The sequence below is a fragment of the Brachyhypopomus gauderio genome, chromosome 1, assembly GCF_052324685.1.
Source record: "Brachyhypopomus gauderio isolate BG-103 chromosome 1, BGAUD_0.2, whole genome shotgun sequence".
In the NCBI taxonomy this organism is placed as follows: domain Eukaryota; kingdom Metazoa; phylum Chordata; class Actinopteri; order Gymnotiformes; family Hypopomidae; genus Brachyhypopomus; species Brachyhypopomus gauderio.
Window position 1 is genome coordinate 32,258,635 of NC_135211.1, and position 21,037 is coordinate 32,279,671.

A 21,037-nucleotide genomic window follows, 5' to 3' on the forward strand; every position below is an offset into this window, starting at 1 on the left:
AGTAAACCCACCTTCTGTTTCTTCCCTGAATCTGTTTCAGTTGAAAATGTGATGAGTTTGCAATATTCTTTAGGGACAAGATTATTAGTATAAGGCAGAATGTAGCCTGAGCCTAAAAATGCAAACCAGATTTGAACACCACACCATTTGTTGATGGCAAAAAGACATGCACCCCGAGACAGAAAAATATCATGGGCAAGTACTCCAAAACAAGCACTTACCACAGAGCTACAGAGCACTTGATTTTTTTTTTCCAAGTGCCAGATTTTAAAACATGTAAATTAATTCCCACTCCAAATATAAAGAAACTTGGAAGATGTTTATTGAAAAGAACATAAAACACTAAGTGACAATTACATCAAGTAATGAAAGGGTTAAAAAAAATACAAAAAGTAATTTTAAAAAATGTGTTCAGCTTCATACGATCCCAAACCTCTCTGCACGTTTCCGCTTCTTCACCTGAACGGGGAAAAAACAACAAAATGACTTAACTGTAAACAGTGTTTGTAATATAGGCCTGGGAGATTCACACTCACACAGTCACTTTCATTTAAGCACAGTAGTAGCACCGTTTACAGTGCATTTATCAGCAATTACTCAAGTTAACATGGCAGTATTTGGGAGGAAACAATACTGCAACTACAGTAATTGAAATACCTCTGCATCATCAGCTCCAACAGAGGCTGCACTGGTCACAATGCCAAACCTCTCCTTCCTCTTTTTCAGTTTCTCATCCTCTTCAACCTGTTCAAGAAAGCAGTCAATACCCAATCAGTGCTCAGCAACACTTTGATGGTCATGTTTCACATCCTGTGAAAACATTCAGTAAAAGTGTTCAAAATGATTGCTAATATTTACAACACATACACACAAATATGCAGGCAAAGTAACTTATTCAAAAATCAAATTCCCTTTGAACATTCCTTCAATGGCTGAAGGTGCCAAATGTTGCCAACTGTGTTAAAACCATTTTTAAAAGGCACATGATAGCAGGTATGAACATGATAGTACGCAGGTGAGACAGATGAGGTAACTCTTCAAGTCCCTCTATCAAATTATAGATAAACAAACAAAATAGGTAGAAATAAGCATTCAATTTGAACAAGGAATTATTAACTTTGATAAATGTGCTCCTCACTAATGCTCATATTCTGATGTGCGAAAGAAACTAAATCTGGGGAGGAAACACATTTTAAAAAGTAAAAAACAATAATGCCTGACAACTATCATATAGACTGAATCAAAGAGTAAGTTTAGAAGGACTCTAGTTCTTACTGAACAGGAAACATTACATCACATCCTTTTTGAAAGTGAGGCATTTTATAGCATGACTTATAAAACGGACTGCATTTCTTTAAAGAGATTGGCTGAAAAGCTCTGTGGGTATCCATAGTTCATACAGCCAATGCTCAGTGGCCAGCGGGGGGTTCTCTCCCCCAGGGCATCGCTCTGTGCTGTGACAGTGTTGATACAGTGCAAGCCAATCTCGTTTCGATCCACAGAGATCATCAAGTTCATTTTGCTGGCTCCACTGTGCCCCCCCACCCTCTTTTTTCTCATCATGTTTTTCTTTTTGCTTCCTCAAACAATATTGGGCCGTACACAGGGCCTCCGAGTCGTCCAAGGCTCCTCTCTGTCTATTCACAAAGCCATTCTAGAGCAGTTTGAATTAGTGACAGTTATTATTCAAACTAATGAGTAAAAACCCGCTGAGGCTCGCAATAAGAGACAATGACGTTTCCCTGAATGTTAAGTGTGCTCTCCACATAAAAAAATGTGTGTGGCTGCAGAAATATTCTTTTCAAGCAACAAATGGGACAAATTTCAGTGTGGTGAGCTTGTTTCAAAATTCGAAAGTTTAGAAGCCATAACTCTACATAAAATGTATTAATGCTTTTTATCTTTTGATAAAAAAAAAAAAAGAAAATGTTCAAGTGGCAATATCCCCCCCCCCCCCCCCCCCCCAACACACACACACACACTTTTAGCGGCCTGGCTTGTAATGTGACGTCATGAGACTTGCATTGTGCAGAAAGGAGGCATATGGCCTCCGCCACCTCCTCCTGAAAGGGAGCATGAGGGAACGCGTGTGTGAGCGTGAATAATTACTATAGGGACAGACAAGACACTTCATACTCGAGTCTCATGATGGAATGATCCCCTACCACCACTATATATATATATATATATATATATATATATATATATATATATATATATATATATATATATATATATATATATATAAACAAACAGTCCAGGCTCTTACAACTTCCTGTTCTGGCTAGAACCAGATTCAGTTAACAACATCCAAGCTCCAATTTCCCAGCTCCAACACGGAAATTAAATATACACCTAACTAAGATGACCAATCTGGTCCTGAACCTGCTATGGTGAATTGATTGATTGTTGTTGAATGCGTTTTCCATCAGGGATTTCAAACGTATCTGGATGCTCTACAAGATTAAACATTTTGACTGGGTTTAACAGTAGCACATCCTAAGCTGACGAATCTCAAATCAGCAGCAGTTTGGTGTTGGTCATGCTGAGGTTTGAAGCACAAAAGCAGCACTCCTGTGTAGTGCCTGCATGCTTTCAAAGAAAACATTACATAACTGGGTGGGGCATACATGAAGAGCACTGTTCACCGCAGAGTCGCAAAGAGGACAAAAAGATGAATTAAAAATGAATAAAAATTCAGTAATCACGAAAACCCCTCAACTTGCTGATAAAACACCAAAAATTTACAACAAAATCACTACAGCATCTAGTATGCTGGCTTGCCAAAGTGCGTGTCCCAGAAACAGTGATCCACGGTAATTTACAGAACTTTGAAGAGTGAAGCAAAGCGTTATAATAAAGATGGGCACTTTGGGCAAAATGCGCATTTTAATTTAAGCCATTAAAAAATGGTGCTCGCATATACAGCTTTTGCATCAGCAAGAAATGGCTATTCAAAAAACGGACATCAACAATGGATGCCTCAATACTACTGTGATCACCTGAGCGCCCTAGCTATAGGTAGCATTTGTATTAGATTCACATATTAGCATTTACAAAATAAAAGTCGCTTATCTCAATGCTACAGGTTCATGTATCTATTACTCTTTAAAGCCACACACTAACATTTTTATAAACATGCTTCTCACAGGTATCCGAGAGCCTTCTAATGACAGGCCTATTACTACCCTCTGGTGGACGGTGGAAGTCTGACATCATAAACACTCAAACTTGAGACCACACATCACCAGGCAGCTAGTTTTACCAAAAACATATGCTTTATGAAACATACATTACACTTAATATTTCATGATGATTTAAAATTTTCCAATGTTTTACTTGTTGAAAAAGTAGCAAATTAAATGCAACGCTTGGCTGGCAGCCTGTAAACTTGACAGCATCATCCATCAAAGGCAACTTGTAAGAGTGGCTGTGATGCCCACATTTCTTCAGCTTTGTTGGAACCTGCACCTTTACTTCAGATCAAATTCGTATCCAAAGCAAATTAGAAAAGTGCTTAAAGGTTAGAGTCCAAAAATATCCTTAACTGAGATACTGACAGAACCACGTATTGGTGCTGAAACCTAGAAAGGGCTTTATAATATAACGATATAGAACACAGTTTGAATTACTAAACAAGTCAAGTTCAAATGTAAAATCTTCTTACTGGTTTACATTTAAATTGAATGTAAATGGTTCGGTAATAAGATGAAACCAAAACTAAGCATCCTGGTTTAAAACATAATTTGCCTTTGGTACAAAACTGATTAAGAGATGTTGAAAAGCACCCAGGTCCCACTGGGACATGTGGCATTGCAGTTCAATTTGCTTTTAAATGACTGGTAACCCAGATTGGAAAAACAAAATCTATAAAAAAAAACTATATATTTTATGGCATAATCTATAATTACAGGATGTTCAAAATGGGTAGTTGTTATGTCGGATCTCCCCATTTGGGGATTGGGGGTTGGGGTTACCACACAGTTGAGAACTTAACCCTTAATACCCGTATTAAGTGCAACAAAATTACACTGTATGCATCTTTAATTCAAGAAACTAGGATGGCTGAAGGAGCATTTCCATCACATAGCAGAAACTGCAAATCGTCAAAGCTTATCTTGACATTACCAACAACAAATCCAACCTCCGAGTTCAAAGGTGATAGGTCATGGACATTCTGACACTAAAGGATTGCAAGATGGGGAGAAAGAAAAGAAAAAACCTCACCAAACATTCATATGGTGCATGTAGCTTCTCACACTAACCAAAACCGCCACCTCTCAAAGCTAAACAGCTTTTTGGGACAGAAACTTAAATAAATGCATTACAAGTCAACCGTTGGGGTATGAGGTGTAGATCTGAACATTGCAGGGAACGATTTGCAAGCTGTCGACTGATTGCCTTGCCAGTGAAGAGCAGCGGGCCCCCTTCTCTTGTCCACTGGCCTGCTTGTCCGTCCCCCTTTTTAGCCCCCTGGGAGGAGGTCTGTTGTGTTGTGGCCTCACTAAATCAACATTGTTATAATGATGTGTCACACTTGACCCCGTGCAGCTCTGGACGCTCACACGGGTGTCAAGGCCCACAATGGGCGGCCCAACATCTCGTATGGACTCATGACAGATTTTGATTCATGGGATAGCCCAGGCTCTGTCACGACAAAATTACCCCTATCAAAATGCCAGCATTTTCACATTCATCAGCTCACACTCTTAAAATCCCCAACGCTCCAGGCTCACCCCATCTTAAAAATGAATGTGATAAAAGGTACTAGTAAAAAACATAATGCACCATATACAAGACCCCACACATGCAGATTAATAGATGTAGTTCAGTAAAATCCCTAATTTCCTACAATGGACAAGCATGGCTGGGCACAAACAATTTGTAACTACAGATCACGAGGTTTAAGTACACACACCAATTAACAGTGGAAATTAGAACTTCTAGACAAATAAACCCACAAAAATGGATCACAAACCACTTTCTAACACCTGTGCCAAAACACGCACAGATGATACTCCAATTTTCTCAAGAGCAAATCACAAAAATAGTTCAACCATACTTGGCTAAATCCTACCAGTTAGGGCCACCAGCCCAGTGCTACATTCTGAGTCAGCTTCATGCTGCTTCAGCATGGTCTCAATGAAAGGGAAGGACCTTAAGCCATGTCCACGTCCTTATCCTGCCCCATTCTAAGCTCACGATGCTTTTCTTCTTGCCAACTGCTGTCTGAAGTGCTCCACCTGATACTGATTTCTCAATGAATAATTCGAAAGATTGCGTCAATCTACACAAAAGTCCCTTGGTGTCATGGTGTCAGCTTGCTGCATTCTTCACACCCATCCCATGGGTTCTATTGTTAGACAACACTGCACCTTTACAGTAATTAAGCTCGCATGTTAGTGAATTACGAGTCAAGTAATGGAGTGAGAATATTGTTACAATCCCTTGATGGCCGTGACTTGGCATCACTGGACATGAATTATATAACTACCACAAATAGTGCAGTTGGCTTATGGCTAAAGGAACTGGAGTTTTACAGGGTCAAATATACATGTTTGGAATATTTCAAATTAACTTTAAATTTACATTAAACAATGTCTGCATTTTCTAACTTGCACAAAAGTCCTTTAGTTGTCTTTATAATCACAATAGTTGAATTATTTTCATCAGCTGGTTTATTTCATACTTCAACAGGCACAATGAGCCAAACTACAGTCAAACTGTTGATAAGCAGTCTGACTGTAGTTTGTGGTGACTGTTCTATGACCGTCTATGCCCTCTTGACAACTTGGTCAAGAGGCTGCAACCAGGGCACTAATGTTAGTTCTCCTCCAAAACAGTGCTACTTGGAATTTCTGAGACAGTGTTGACATCCACCATGTAAAACTAAACACCACTTTCATCTTAAATTACAGAAAATTCTAGAACATAGTACTATACTATTTCAGAGAAAAACGCTTTTGTTTGTTAGCAACAGAGGTTACCCTCAGTTTTAATGTAGTATGCAGCCAAACAAACTAATAGTCTTCCAGAACATCTCAGAGCTGCTCTGTGACTGGGCTCTTTGTACACTCTCACTTTTCAGGCAATAGTTTAGGTGGCTTGAAATAGCTGTGACTAGCACCAGATGTTAACCATCTACAATTAACTCCTGTACTTGAGATTCATTTTAAACTCAAACATTTATAAATCTTTTTACAAGTCTATTCAATGTTTGTTGGCAAAGAGCATGCTGGGATTGTACCTGTCCTGTTTAGCCTTCCACCTTTTCCATTTGTTTAAAACAAATCAAAGATTTTCTTAGCCTATTTTTATGACACCGATTGTCTATCAGTTGGCTTAAGCATTTTCCAAACCCAAGTGCAAATTGGCACGTTGAAATTGTTAAAAATACAGACATTTAAAGCTGAGGATGCATTGTTTCAGGAGTTTTCTGCTTTGTATAGGTTAACCCTAACCTTAGCCGCAGCCCTAACCCTAGGCTTATCACAGCCCGCCTGCATCCCCACAAGATGCTGGTCACGTCCACTTACAAACACCCACTGAAATGTTCTGCTAGCATAATTCAGTATACTTACTGAGTGTGCACTAGTAACCCATTTACCCCAGCCAAAACCTATAATATCCACCATTACCAACCACAACCTCTGCAACGTATGATACCAAATTGGAGCCGTAGTGGAGAAAAAAAAAAATATGGACAGCATAAATCAATAGTGAGCCATTTGGTACAGTTTGAGATTGCAGAGTAATAGAAATGCTATGTGAAATTTGTGAGTGCCATGTATTGAAGTTCAGTGTTAGTTTAATATGAAGTGCAATAAACTTGGTGTGTGAGGTTTTCACGCAGGAAGAACATACCTTCTTAGAAACAGAAGAGACATTCATCCCAAAGCGTGCAGCTCTCTTCTTTAACACTTCAACGTCCACCTGATACAGGGGGTAGGGTCAATAATTTAGAAAGGCTCAATAGATATTACAAACAGTTATTCAAAGAATTTAAAGAGATGCAACTTGAAACAGTGCTAACAATGTAGCATTCAAGAAAGTACCAATTTGACTTTTCAGGCAACCTTTCCATTCGCCTCATAATGAAGTTTCCAAACAGGACACCCTTTACATATTACATTGTAGCCACCTATAATATGCTAGCTTTAGCAAAGACCATTGGTTGACTATAAATATAACATTCCCACTGATGACCAATTACAACAGAGATCTTAAATGTTTAAGCAATGTGGAAGTACATGACAACTTCAGGGATAGTGACAACAACCGATATATATGACCGTGATCCTGAATCCTGTAAAGCACAAGCATTCACACCACCAAATGTAGAGATGTGTTCAACAACAAAACCTCCAACAACAAAGTCTCCATATCTATTGAATATTTTACATGCAGGTGAAAGATTTTAGTTTTTCGTTTAATAAATAAACTATGAGAATCAAGAATGTTATACTTACATTTGTATTCAGAGCAGCGCCTATGAAACAGAGGATTAGCCATTAGACCAAAATAAAAGTAAGTCTTAACAAAACTAAGAATTGTCCATCATGCACCTCACCTTTTGAGGCTGCCGATGCAGTTTCCGGCAAGCCAAACCTGATGGAAGACAAAGGGTTAAATTACCTACAAATAAAACTGAATTCTAAACAAAAAATGCCAGTGTTGCATTCAAGCAGCACTTGAAATGAATCTGATGGCTGACTGTGTGAGAACCAGAAGCCTAGGAAATGATGCGCCACGTGGCCAAAGCGCTGTCACCCCCCCCCCCCCCCCCCCCCCCAATCCCCAGAGAAGACCGCACCTGGCAGCTCGCACGGCCTTCTTGGAGTCTGTGCTTGGGGGCAGGTTGAAGCGCTCTGCTCTTTTTAGCAATCTCTAGAAGAGGGCGAGAACAATTCATGTTGATGGGAAGTCAATCGTCTCTGCTGCACAAAAGGTCTCCAAAGTGTCTTCAGGAAACGTGGAACGCAAAGGAAGGACTCCATTTGTCAGTGGTTTACATGTTGGTGGAGGTTAATTATGGTAAGAAACACTTGATTACTGGAGGTTGGAAAGAATTAGAAAGGCCAGACAATGTGTCAGGCAAATGTAAGAATGTTGGTCTATAAGACATTTCTTTCTAATTAAGTACTCTGAACAAAAGCCCTGCAGAATTAAGTAATCAAATACCGAAGATTCATCTTACTAAATGTTTTATACTGATGTGGAGAACACAACCAAGTGTGCTAAGGTAACGATCTAATGAGCGTGTGGCCTGTATTTTTTAAAAGTAAATACCTCATCAGCTGATGCAGAAAGGTTGATTTTAACAACTTGTTTCTTGGGTGGACTGCTGAAAGAAATAAATATAAAATAAAAACTAAACATTTTCACCAGTAAGAACATTTTTGTACCAGATGACTGTCTCCCCTCTACCACCTGCTATAAGATTTGAAACTAGTCAAAGCTTTCAGCACCATCTGCTGGTTAGAAACAATACTTAGCCTGCAATATTCTGTTAATACATCCGACTATATTCTACAGTGATTAAAAACTCAGACTTATTGCCGGTCAAATATTAAGGTGGTTTCAGAGTTCTTTGTACTCCTCCTCTAGGAGACTATAGCACAAAGATAGACTACCATCTTTTGTATGGAAATGAACGGTCGTAAACCTTTAAAGTGATTTTACTTTCCAGGTACAACCTTTAGAATGGACTTACATTTCAGGTTCAGGTAAAGATGGTTCAGGCACAGACACTTCCTCTTTTGGGAACGCCTCCTAAAACAAATTCAATCATCAATCACATATTTCCCAAATGATCCCATATGTTCTTCAGCACCATTAAAAGAAACATGGTTTCACTCATAAGATCAATAATTATCTGATGAATTTGACCAGGCCATTTACATTTACAGAAAAATTTCAATGCGTTTTAAAATAACATCCAGTAAGGATTTTAAAATATGTGCAAGATGACATTTATATGAGTGTGTATTACACTCACCTCTGACTCCTCCTCCAACACCTCCTCCTCATTCACCTCCTCCTCCTCCTCTGAAAATGGGGCAATTATCATTTAGATTCTAAATCACAGTTTGAAGACAGGTTTAGGACAAAGCGTTTCAACAGTTCTACGGGATTAACATGAAAAAATTCTGCTTCACAATTGAGGTGGGATTTACTCAGTAAGTGAAAGAAAACAGCAGACAACACCATGATGTTAAGTATTTTTTTTTTAGAAATTATATCTTCACATGCTCCACTAACTAGTTCCAAGACATTTTAACTACTTATCACCTAGTGTCTTGGGTAAGGGGGTAAAAAAACAGCACAGTCCCTGGCCTCTCTACAAAACACAAAAACATCCACCCTCACACATTAAGGAACACAAAAACCAAGAGAAATAACTATGAGACGCGTACCGTGTTCGTCCAGATACGCCTGCAGACGTGCGATCAGGTCACCTTTGTTCCCCTTCACCTCCAATCCCCTTAGTGCACATTCCTGCTTCAACTCGGCCAACTGCAAACAACATGGTCACGACGAGGGTGTTTCAAAATGCCGTTGAAGCACAATGTATAAAAAGGTCCTGACTGAATGAGGGACACATTGGGTCCCAATCTAAACATAAGCTGGTGTTGTGGATCTCCATCTTTATGGATAGAAGACCGTCCCTGTCGTCGCATGCCTGCATTTATTCACTATGGTAGCTAAATCGTCTGGTTAGACTCTAGGCCTGCTTATTGTTTAGGTCCTGGACGAAAGCCAAAAAGTGGTTTTCACTACGAAAGCCATTTTATGGGCTGTTTAATAGGTTTCCGACTTCTGATAAACAAACAAGTTCACTTGAATGGAATCGCACGACAGCAATGCTCAGTCTGGGGTTTAAAGGGGACATTTGGCACGTAATTAACCAATTTATTAACGTAAGTGGCAATAACACGCATGAAAGCTGAAAAGGTCCTGGCGTTCAGAGACGTTACCCAGACCGGTCTAGTTAGCTTAGACAAAACCGGCTACGCCTAGCTAAGCCAGGGCTGTTACTAGGCGTGTTGCTAGGCTTGTTTAAAGACGATAACACGGTCGGCTGGTGCCTGTTAGCTGGGGTCAGGGTTAGTTAGCCATGCTCAATCCATCGCTAACTCTGCATTGAACACTTGTGTGTTTAATAACGAGCTTTACTACAGAGAACTAGCGAGTACCTTTTCACAATTAACAACCGATGTCAGCGCACATGAAATGAAGCAGACAGTGTGCTGTGTTGTGTGCTAAATGTGTTGCTAAAGTAGCTAACGAGCCCGTGAGTTTGGTTAGCTAGCCAGCGAGCTAACACTAAAGCCAGCATGAGGAGTGAAGCTCACTTTATTTCAGAGCCATCACACAATAATGGAAATGCTTCATATAATTCTATAAATTTAAGTAAGTGTTGATTAACCTGCAGATGAATCAATTAATATCGTCACTACCTTAAGTTTATGGAGCTCAACGACTTCTGCCATTTTCGCTGCTAACCTTCTTCTAAGCGTTTCCTTTTCCGTCTTTTCCTTCTCTGTGTAAACTGGTGGTTTTGACCAAAATCACATCGCCACCTGTTGGCCGTCTGTAGGAACGTACGGGGAACCAGGTCGCCTGAACCGAACCCTCTTAATCTCGCGATATTTGGGCGAATAGAAAGTAGAGTTGGTACAAGCGGAGTTCATGATCCTGCCCTTATCTTTTCATGCAGATTTAGAAAGGACATAGAAACTAGTTAATTTTATGATGATGGTGGTCTGTTTTACATCTTGGAATATTTTACATTTTATAGTAGTTCCCTAGGGTTAGGGTTAGAGTTAGTCTTTTATCTTATAATGTATTTGCCAATATGTAGTTACTTAAATCTTTATTAAATTTAAAACGTTTGTTTAGGTTTGTTCTCAATTCAGTCTTCAGTGCTTTGCGAGAAGTGCAAAACCTGAAACATTTTCTTTTACAAACTTAATCGCTGTAAAAGATCATACATAATCTCCTCCATTTATTCCCCAAACTTCTCCTCAACTCAGCAGAACATCCCAGCCATTGTGAATGAAAAACACTGCTGGCTTAAGATACGTTAAAAATACATTTTGCATGGATGAAAGTGTAACATTACAATCTCTTTTAACAGTAACCATATAAACATGTACAATTAATTGGCTATGTGGGTGGGATTTTAGCAGCAGAAAATGTAGGGTAGGGTCTCCCAAGGCAAATTGGTCCTAGGTGATGGGCCAGACAAAGAGTGATCCAAAAGCCCCTATGGAATTTAGAAATAACAGAACCCAGATACCCTTGCCCAGATCAGGGTTACTGGGGCCTCACCCTGGAGCCAGGTCTGGGGGAGGGGTTCCTTGGCGAGCACCTGGTGGCTGGGTTTCTACCCATGGGGCCCGGACAGGCACAGCCCGAAGGAGACACGTGGGTTCACTCTCCCATGGGCCTACCACCTGCCAACATTCTGGAGTTTTCCCAGTCTGAAGTGATCGTTTCTGGACCGATACCAATTGCATGTCGGGGCAGTGGTCACTTTACCAGACTGCTGGCTCACTACAGCCTGTGCACATCGGAAGGTAAACCTCACTGACAATTTCAAGCCATCCTGAGCTTTTTATACCTGATCAGCTACACCAAGGCTGGGACTCAAATGCTTGTGGATAATCTACTGTGTGGAATCACTCACATGCGGAAATTGCACCCAACCACCAGCAGTAATGTCAGTCACAGGAGCTCACCATCTCCTGTCAGAGAATCTGTCCATAGTCTCAGAGGTTAACTCCAGGAGATTGCTGAGGTTCTACAATACTACAGTCTTGTAGGAACTCATCTACTTCTCCTGCTCAGTGAATTCTCAGTTCTGACACACTGGAACCCATGGTCCTAGTCAGTGTTACATTCCAGTTCTTTTAAATAGCCGGTGGCATGGCTCTCAGAATCGAAATAAAAATGTAATCAGCAGAAAACATAGTAGTACAAGACATTGTAACAAACTAAATTTGATCCCACTGAAATGGCTAGTAAACCCCACCTACTGTGTCCTCCCTGTTCAGAAGTATAGACTGGCTAGTGAACCCCACCTCCTGTGCCTTCCCTGAATCTGTTTCAGTTGAAAAATGTGATGAGTTTGCAATATTTTTAGGGACAAGATTACTAGTATAAGGCACCAGAGCACAGGTTCTGAGCTCATTAGTAAATGAAGTTCTAACAACTGGGAGAATTCCCGAATATTCTTAAAACTGCTGTGTTTAAACCACTTTTAGAGAACAGAAATCTTGATCCCACAATTCTCAATAATTATCGACCTATATCTAACCTTGCCTTTCTTAGCAAAATCATTGAAAAAGTTGTGTCAATCCAGTTGAATGATTATGTTAAAGTAAATCAAATAAATGACACTTTTCAGTCTGGTTTCAGAGCTCTCCACAGCACTGAAACTGCACTAGTTAAGGTAGTAAATGAACTGAGATTGAAAAAAGATGCAGGCAAACTCAGTCCTATTCCTGCTAGATTTAAGCAGCACGTTTGACACTGTTGATCATGAAATACTTCTTGATCAACTACAGATCTGGATAGGCCTTAGTGGCTTAGACTTAGACTGGTTTAGATTGTATCTAACTGGGCGTGATTACTATGTTGCATTAGGTACCTCTTCCTCCACACATCAAAAAATAACTTGTTGCGTCCCCCAAGGATCAATTCTTGGGCCTTTACTGTTTAACCTATATATGCTTCCGTTACCACATATTATTAACAAACATGGTATTAGTTATCATCAATATGCAGATGACACACTATACCTTTCTTTAGAACCTAAAGCCCTAAAATCAATTAGCTCACTGTTTGACTGCATAGGTGATATACAGCAGTGTTGATTTTGACAGCAAATTTGATTTAGTTTTAGTCTTAGTCTTTTGACTAAAATCTCATTTAGTTTTAGTCATAGGAGTTGTTTTTAGTTTTAGTCGACTAATTATCATTAGAATTTGGTTGACTAATTATCAAAATAATTTAGTTGACTAAAATATAAATGGTGTATGTAATGTTGTTGCTACCCCTTTGATGGGGATTTCGGGTTTACGCACCCTAGAGGTTGGCCCAAGAGTGTGGGTTGGCAAATCTCAGGAAAGACTCCAGCGTATAGGTACCAAAAGGTGATTTATTGTGCGATGTGAAGGAAACAAACAAAACACTGTACAACACGAAATTAAACGGAAATATAAATATGTACACTATTCACAATTGGTGGCTCCAGCTACAACCAAACCAGTAAATGAAGTCAGCCGTGAGGCTATTATGGGTCATTCAACTACTACAAAGGCTGCTAGTAGTTATCTACATACCACAAGAGACTCTCCTGAATCAAATCTCCCGCGACACTTATACTCTAGGCTCCGCCCCGGGCAAAACCAGTGTATCGCCCTAGGGGTGTACATCCCCCCCAGCAATACTTTAATTAGTCTACCGTTAACCCCTGAAATGTCCTTTTGACTTGTCTTAGCGCTAATGAAAACTGTACAAAACATCACTTCAGAACTTTTCTTTTCTTACAGGACCTGTAACAAATACAAAGCATGGACCCCCCTTTCCTCTCAAACCAGTGGATCCTCCTGGCCCAGAGAAAAGGGACCTGGCACTCTTTTCACACCTGTCAACCCCACAAGATCTCCGGTCAACATTGAATGAATGAATGTTCAACTTATATAGCGCCTTTCTAGGTACTCAAGTTCGCTTTACAATTTTTTTAACACAGGTACAACTCTTACACTACTATTCACACACCGGCGAGAAGCGGCAGCCAATTGCGCACAGCGTACTCTCTACCGGGATCGACAGCCCTCTGGGGGACTGAATGGGGTGCAGGAAGGGGAGAGAGGACAGACCCTAGTGACAGAGCACCATCCACCACTGGGCATACAAACACATTCATGCACAGACACTCAGACAACTGCTTTTATTGAACACAAAGACACACTCAGGGAGAATTTGTCAGGGAATCAGGGAGGGCCAATTTACCTAACCTCCATGTCTTTGGACTGTGGGAGGAGACCGGAGACCCTGGAGGAAACCCATGCAGACACAGGGAGAACATGGAAACCCCACTCAGATAGGGACTTGAACCCAAGAGAGGCAAACGTGCTAACCACCAAGCCACCGTGTTGCCCTATAAAGCATTCTCCTCTGCACCTCTCAGACTGTGCACCAAAATCTCTATAGTCCCCTAGGACCACCACAAAGTGGGTGATGGGGTATGCTGGTCACCACATCACAGTGTAATAGTCATTATATACACTTGCACAAAATGAAACATTTATTAACCAGTTACAGAATATTATTGTTTGTATGTGAAATATATACTAAAACAGATTTCCAAACAACTTTATTGACCTGAACTTATAGTTATTGAGCATAACAATAATAAAACATTGATAACCAGTAGGCCCGCTCTACCTAAAAAACATGGAGTTTGTTATGAACAATACATATTACATTCTATATAAAACTGGGTGCCGTAAAACAGCAATGCCATTGCCTGCAGATGTCATTTTATTTGTCGTATTTTTCCCGATATCATCGTCCCACATGGTGCACACCGTCTTGTTTTTCTCAAAGTCAAATGAATCTGAAGGCCAAACAATGTGTTAAGAATCTGTGCGTCACTTTTCATAATGAGCTCAGCTTCAAATCACACATCATGACTACATGCAAGACAGCTTATTTTCACCTTCGAAACATCACTAAGGTCAGAGATATGCTCTCTCCTGCTGATAGTGAAAATCTTGTCTATGCATTTATCACATCAAGGCTAGATTATTGAATCGCTGTTCTATCTGCTCTTCCAAAGAGCTCTATTTCTACAGCAAGTTCAGAACGCTGCTGCAAGGGTCCTGACCCGCAGGAGAAAGAGAAATCATATTACACCTGCACTCCTCTCACTGCACTGGTTACCTGTCAGTTTTAGAATAGATTTTAAGGTTCTGGTGATGGTTTTAAAATGTCTCCATGGCCTTGCTCCTCTTTACCTCAGTGAAATGATGGTTAGATATGTTCCAATCAGGTATCGCAGGTCTTCAAACAGTAATCTAGTGGTGATTCCTAAAAGCCGATTAAAGATTGGCGAGGGTGCTTTTAGCCACTATGGCTCAAAGCTCTGGAACTCTTCCTGAAGAGGTCAGAGGCATTTCATCCCTGTACAGCTTCAAGAGTCTCAAAACCTTCCTGTTTAGATTTGCTTTTAGTTAAGAAACTCGAACTCTGTTCTAATTATTTTAATAGTTTTCCCTCTTATTTACTTTATTACATTATTTTATTTAGTTACATTTTATGTCTGTTCTATTATTTTAATAGTTTTGCCATCTTTATTACATTATTTTGTCTATTATTTAATAATTTGTCACTTTATTACTGTGACGGGCAGGGAGTGCGAAATAAAAAGGAAGCGATCACGCCAAGTCTCAGGGAAAAAGGATGGTTTAATAGAAATGTAATGACCAGCGGTCAACTGGTACAAAAACAAGACATATATAGACAAACAAATGACCCTCAGGTGAGACGGATCACGGGCTCCGCCCACCTGAGGGACACACACAATGCAACAAAACAATAACAACAACAGCCGCTGTGGATGGAGGCGACCGGTAGGGGGGCGCCTCACGGTGACAGACCCCCCCACCAAGCCGCACTCCCCTCCACTGGGTGTGTGGCACACAGCGGCTGCACACAAAACATGAAGGGGCAGGAAGGCAGGGACAGGCAGGAACACACACCCTGCAGTCCAGGAGCTGAAACACAAAACACAAAACATTGATTAGCTCACCTCCCTGGGCGGGACCCTGGACCGACTGGTCCGTTAATAACACAAAACCACACCCCGGTCGGTCACAGGGCCCTCACGCCTTAACCAACCTTCAGCCGGTGAGCCCCACAGGTGTGAGGATGAGGAGCTACGGCTCCTTTCTCGTCCCTAGTGTATGTGTGTGTGTGCAGGTTACCTCCCCAAAGCATGGCTACTTCACTTCCTGGACCTACCTCCTCCCGGAGCTGACCCCTGCCTTCTGCTAGGGTTCACCCCAGCCTCCTGGGGAGTCAACCTCTCCCGGGGCCCCTCATCGCAAGGTGGACTCCTCCACCCAACCCAGGAGCGCCAGAGACCGAGGCCCAGAGCACACACAAACACACACACACCCAACCACACACCAACACAAAACACAAACGCGCCCCATCGACGCCCTCCGTGCCTCACCCCGTGGCACGGGACCACAGCCGGTCCCCCCCCAAACACACATTTAAGGGGAGGAGCATGCGTGGGAATACATTTAACATTTCACAAACACGCTTGGACAAAACACACACACAAAGACTAGTCAAACAGAAAATAGTGCGCCAACAGTAAACGAACGGGACCGATACATGTGTGCTCTACATATACACAATGGTGACGCGCCGCTCAGAGTCGCAGTCGCTCTCCACATAAAACACACAACACACGGGGAGCGAGGCGACTGTGACGAGCGGTGACCGCGTCACACACACGAAACACTGAACATATAACCACGAGCACGCACACTGATCCTCCGGTCTGTTATCCATACACACAAGAGATTTCCCCAGGAAGATGCCCAGGTCCTCGCCATGCAACACACAAACGCACGGCGGAACTTTCCCAACACACAACGGACATGAAGAGCTCTCCCAGGGCTCTCCCTGGTCTTCGCCATGCCACACACACACACACAAAACACATAAGCACGGTGGAGCTCTCCACACAAAACACCACGCAGACAAACACTTACCACAAGACATGACCACGAACGAAGGAGAAAGAAAAGGAGACTGGCGGCTTCCGAAAGTGGCTGGTCATTCTGTGATGGGCAGGGAGTGCGAAATAAAAAGGAAGCGGTCACGCCAAGTCTCAGGGAAAAAGGATGGTTTAATAGAACATCCTTTCGCAAACCAAAAACCCTTGACATAGATCCAAATGAAGGATATAATGACCAGCGGTCAACTGGTACAAAGACAAGACATATATAGACAAACAAACGACCCTCAGGTGAGATGGATCACAGGCTCCACCCACCGGAGGGACGCACACAACGCAACAAAACAACAACAACAGCAGCCGCTGTGGACGGAGGCGGCCGGTAGGGGGCCGCCTCACCATGACAATTTCTTGAATTCAATCTTGAATTTCCTTTAATATTTTCTTTTTGTCTTCTTATGTCTTTTTGCTGCTATCCACCCTGGGCCAGCTACCTCCTTCCGGGTTGCAAGTGCGCTGTGTGCGTTGGCTGCCGCTTTGCTCCGGATAGCGTTTTTGCTCTGATTTTTAATTTAGAAGATATATAGTTTGTAGTCTCTGTAAATCTTACATAACGTAGCATTGTTTTGTTTAATAAACGCATGTCTACCCAGCTTTCTGTGGATTAACGGAGCACTTTGGATCGTTTCTTTGTGGATCTCGGCTGTCTATTGCTACCCTGGACTACTTTCTGAACTGCTGTAATTCTCTCAGTGCTGTGAGTGTTATTCGCTGTGCTGTTACTCATACAGCTTTACACCTGCCTAACACGAGCTTTCCCTCTTCACCCCCCGCCCGGCACTAACCTGCTTCACACGAGTAAGCCTCATCTCTCTCGTTTGTTGTGGTGTATGTTCCTCTTATGTTTTGATGAGTAGGTATAACTGCTTTATCATGACATTACGGTGGTGGTGATTAGTAAGCTAACGTGATGTAAAAAACTTGGCGTTGTATTGGTCAGTATGAGTTTTATAAGCCGGCGTTTAGCATCTGTAGCTGCTCTGAGTGTCCTGGCTCTGATCGGAGTGGTTTATTGGGCTGTCAGTAACTCTGGAACGCTCCTACAATCCACTATGGCAATTACATATACTGCCAGTGCACTTTTGCAGTTTAAGGACAGGACATACCGGCTTCTTCCTGATGTGTTTCAACACTGTTTGCAGCTGGAAATAGTTTGTCGTCCTCGGTATATTCATCGAAGACTTCATAAAGTCTTAGATCAGTCTGATACAACTGGAAATCGGACTTCCCTCCCACTAAACATTGCACTATTTAATGCCCGATCTGTGGCTAATAAATCATTCGTGTTAAATGATTTTATACTTTCCAAAAACCTTGATTTTCTATTTCTCACTGAAACGTGGCAGCGTGACTCTGACTTTTCTTCCCTCATTGAGCTGTGTCCTGATGGATATTCCTTCATCAGCCACCCTCGGTTGTCTGGTCGGGGAGGAGGTCTTGCTGCAGTGTTTCGGAACAGCCTCACTTGTCGCTCAACAAGGGTCGGTCATTTTTCATCGTTTGAACTGCAGATGATTAAAATTGGAAACAGGGATCCTTTATACTGTGCTGTGGTGTATCGTCCTCCCGCCCACAATAATACGTTTTTAAAAGAATTTAGTGACTTTTTATCATCTACTATAAAGTTGTCCAGGCTGTTATTAGTTGGTGATTTCAACATCCACATTGATGATGACTCTGACCTCTTTGCCAGGGGTTTCATTAGCGTTATGGAGTCTTTTATTTTACCCAGCATGTGTCTGGCCCCACACATGCTAAAGGACATACTCTGGACCTTGTCTTTACCCTGGGTGTAAATGTGGATTTTATTTATTCCAAAGACATTTTTATTTCTGATCATCACTGTATTCTTTTTAATTTGTCTTATTGTGTCACTGGATCCTCTGTTCGCCAGGTAGTTACCTCGCGCCTTTTAAATTCCTCTACTGCAGGAAAGTTTTCTGATAGGTTTATTTTAACTTTGGCTCCCAGTAATGATGTTAATAAGTTAACATCTCTTTAATGAACATTGTCATTCCATTTTAAACGAGGTTTGTCCTGTTAAAACCAGATTAGCTCCTGCCTCTAAACCTTCACCCTGGATTAATGACAGTATCTGCTGTTTAAAACGTGACTGTCGCAAAGTTGAGCGTCTTTGGAAGAAAACTCGTTTACACGTTCATTTGTTTCATTTAAAGGATCTTATAGTCTCGTTTAATAATGCAGTTAAAGATGCAAGGGCGGTTTACGTCTCAAACCTGGTCGTAAAGAGTAGAGGGAACCCTAAAGTGTTGTTTAACACAATTACCAATATTCTTACTCCTGCTCCACACGATGTTCCAATCTCTTCAAATGAGGACTGTAATAATTTTCTTTCATTCCTGGTAGATAAGATTAGTAATATAAGATCTAATATTACTCCATCAGGTTCCTCTCGGACTGTACCTGCTCCAACTCGGCCTGTTATGGATAGTTTTTCTCCGATTTCTTTAAGTGAACTAGAAAAACTTCTTGCCCTCTGGACATTCTAACTACCACTTTGTTCAAAAATGTATTTCAACATATTAGCCCTTGTGTGTTGTTATTAATTAATACATCATTGATTTCTGGTCAAGTACCCACCTATTGTCATTTACCCGCTTTTAAGAAAACCCAAGCTCGACCCGTCTATTTTTAATAGCTATAGACCTCAAAATCTCAAAATTGCCCTTTCTATCCAAAATCCTGGAAAAGGTTGTATCTAAGCAGCTGATATCATTTATGGACAGACACAACATCATTGACAAGTATCAGTCCGGGTTTCGTAGATTCCATTCTACAGAAACAGCACTTGTTAGAGTCTCCAGTGACATCTTGTCACATAGTGATGCAGGAGAATGTTCTGTTCTGGTGTTGTTAGATCTCACCTCTGCCTTTGATACCGTTGACCATCAAATACTACTTGATAGATTGAGACATTGGGTGGGTTTATCTAGTTCTGCTTTGGAGTGGTTCACTTCCTATTTATCTGGACGTTCCTTTTGTGTGGCCTCCTCTAGGTTTAGGTCTGCCCCAGCCTCCCTTGTTTGTGGTGTGCTTCAGGGTTCTGTCCTAGGGCCTTTGTTATTTTTGTTATATTTGCTTCCTTTGCAACCCTAACCCTATCCTTAGCTCTTTTGATGGCATTTCGTATCATTGTTATGCCGATGATATTCAGCTGTATATTTCTTTTAAGCCAGAAGATTTCTCTAAGATACAGTTGATGATTAATTGTTTAGCTTCTATCAAAAGTTGGATGGCAGATAATTTTCTACAGCTAAATGAGGAAAAGTCTGAAGTCCTGGTCTGTGCCCCCGACAGATTCATACCCAAGATAATGGAAGCTCTTGGTGCCCTTGGCAAATTGGCTAATCCTGCTATTAGGAACCTTGGAGTAACTTTTGATTCGGCATTCTCCTTAGATACTCACATCAAATCTCTGGTTCACTCTTGTTTTTATCAGTTACGGAACCTGGCTAAACTAAGTCCCATTGTATCACGTTCTGAGCTTAAAATTGCTATCCATGCTTTCATCTCCTCTCGGTTGGATTATTGTAATTCTTTATATACAGGTATTAGTAATAACTCCCTAGAGCATCTCCAGGTTGTTCAGAATGCTGCTGCAAGGCTTCTAACTAAATCGTCAAAATACTGTCATGTTACACCTTTACTCGCACAACTGCACTGGCTCCCCATTAAATTAAGAATACAATACAAGATTCTGGTCCTGATATACAAAAGTTTACATGGTCAAGCCCCAAGCTACATCAGTGAACTATTGCATGAGTATACTCCCCCTAGGTCTATGAGATCAGGTGATAAATTTTTACTGGCCATAGCACGCACAAGATTGAAAACTAAAGGTGATAGAGCGTTTGCAACAGCATCTCCCCGTCTCTGGAACTCTATCCCTTTGCCTATAAGAACTGCAGATTCGGTGAGGTCTTTTTAAAAAATGTTAAAAACGTATCTTTTTAGGCTTACATTTGTTTAGTTTTCTTATATTTTTTAATTTTTTATATATACATATAGATATTGTTTTACTATTGTTTTTTTCTTTTATCTTGTAAAGCACCTTGTGATTTTTATCTTGAGAGGTGCTCTATAAATAAAATTTTACTTACTTATTTATCTTTGCTTCCTTTTAATGTTTTTTTATTTATTCTGTAAAGCACTTTGAGTTGCATGTATGAAAGGTGCTATACAAATAAATAT

General features: G+C 41.0%; 1 protein-coding gene across 2 annotated transcripts; it reads right to left on the bottom strand.

Annotated features, from left to right (window-relative positions):
- Positions 1-300: 300 nt before the first annotated feature.
- On the bottom strand, positions 301-10,616 carry sarnp (SAP domain containing ribonucleoprotein). Of its 2 annotated transcripts, none has more exons than XM_077010127.1 (11): positions 10,461-10,616; positions 9,417-9,516; positions 8,999-9,048; positions 8,714-8,772; positions 8,290-8,341; positions 7,814-7,887; positions 7,571-7,608; positions 7,470-7,489; positions 6,865-6,933; positions 658-744; positions 301-459 (listed from the first exon to the last, which is right to left on the bottom strand). In XM_077010127.1, exons 1-11 carry the CDS (start codon positions 10,491-10,493, stop codon positions 418-420), a joined length of 624 nt encoding a protein of 207 aa, XP_076866242.1. In that variant the 5' UTR covers positions 10,494-10,616; the 3' UTR covers positions 301-417. The 2 variants fall into 2 exon arrangements, with proteins under 2 accessions (XP_076866242.1, XP_076866234.1); XM_077010119.1 differs by having other exon boundaries at positions 8,290-8,344.
- Between the last annotated feature and the right edge of the window lie 10,421 nt (positions 10,617-21,037).

Bases quoted from the DNA above. Each gene is read 5' to 3' on its own strand.
- sarnp (XM_077010119.1), bottom strand. From the start codon at position 10,493: ATGGCAGAAGTCGTTGAGCTCCATAAACTTAAG. The intron at 745-6,864 runs GTATGTTCTTCC...TTTCTTGAACAG, and splicing joins TCTCTTCTGTTTCTAAGAAG to GTTGAAGAGGATGAGAAACT. The intron at 460-657 runs GTATTTCAATTA...TTCCCCGTTCAG, and splicing joins TTGGAGCTGATGATGCAGAG to GTGAAGAAGCGGAAACGTGC.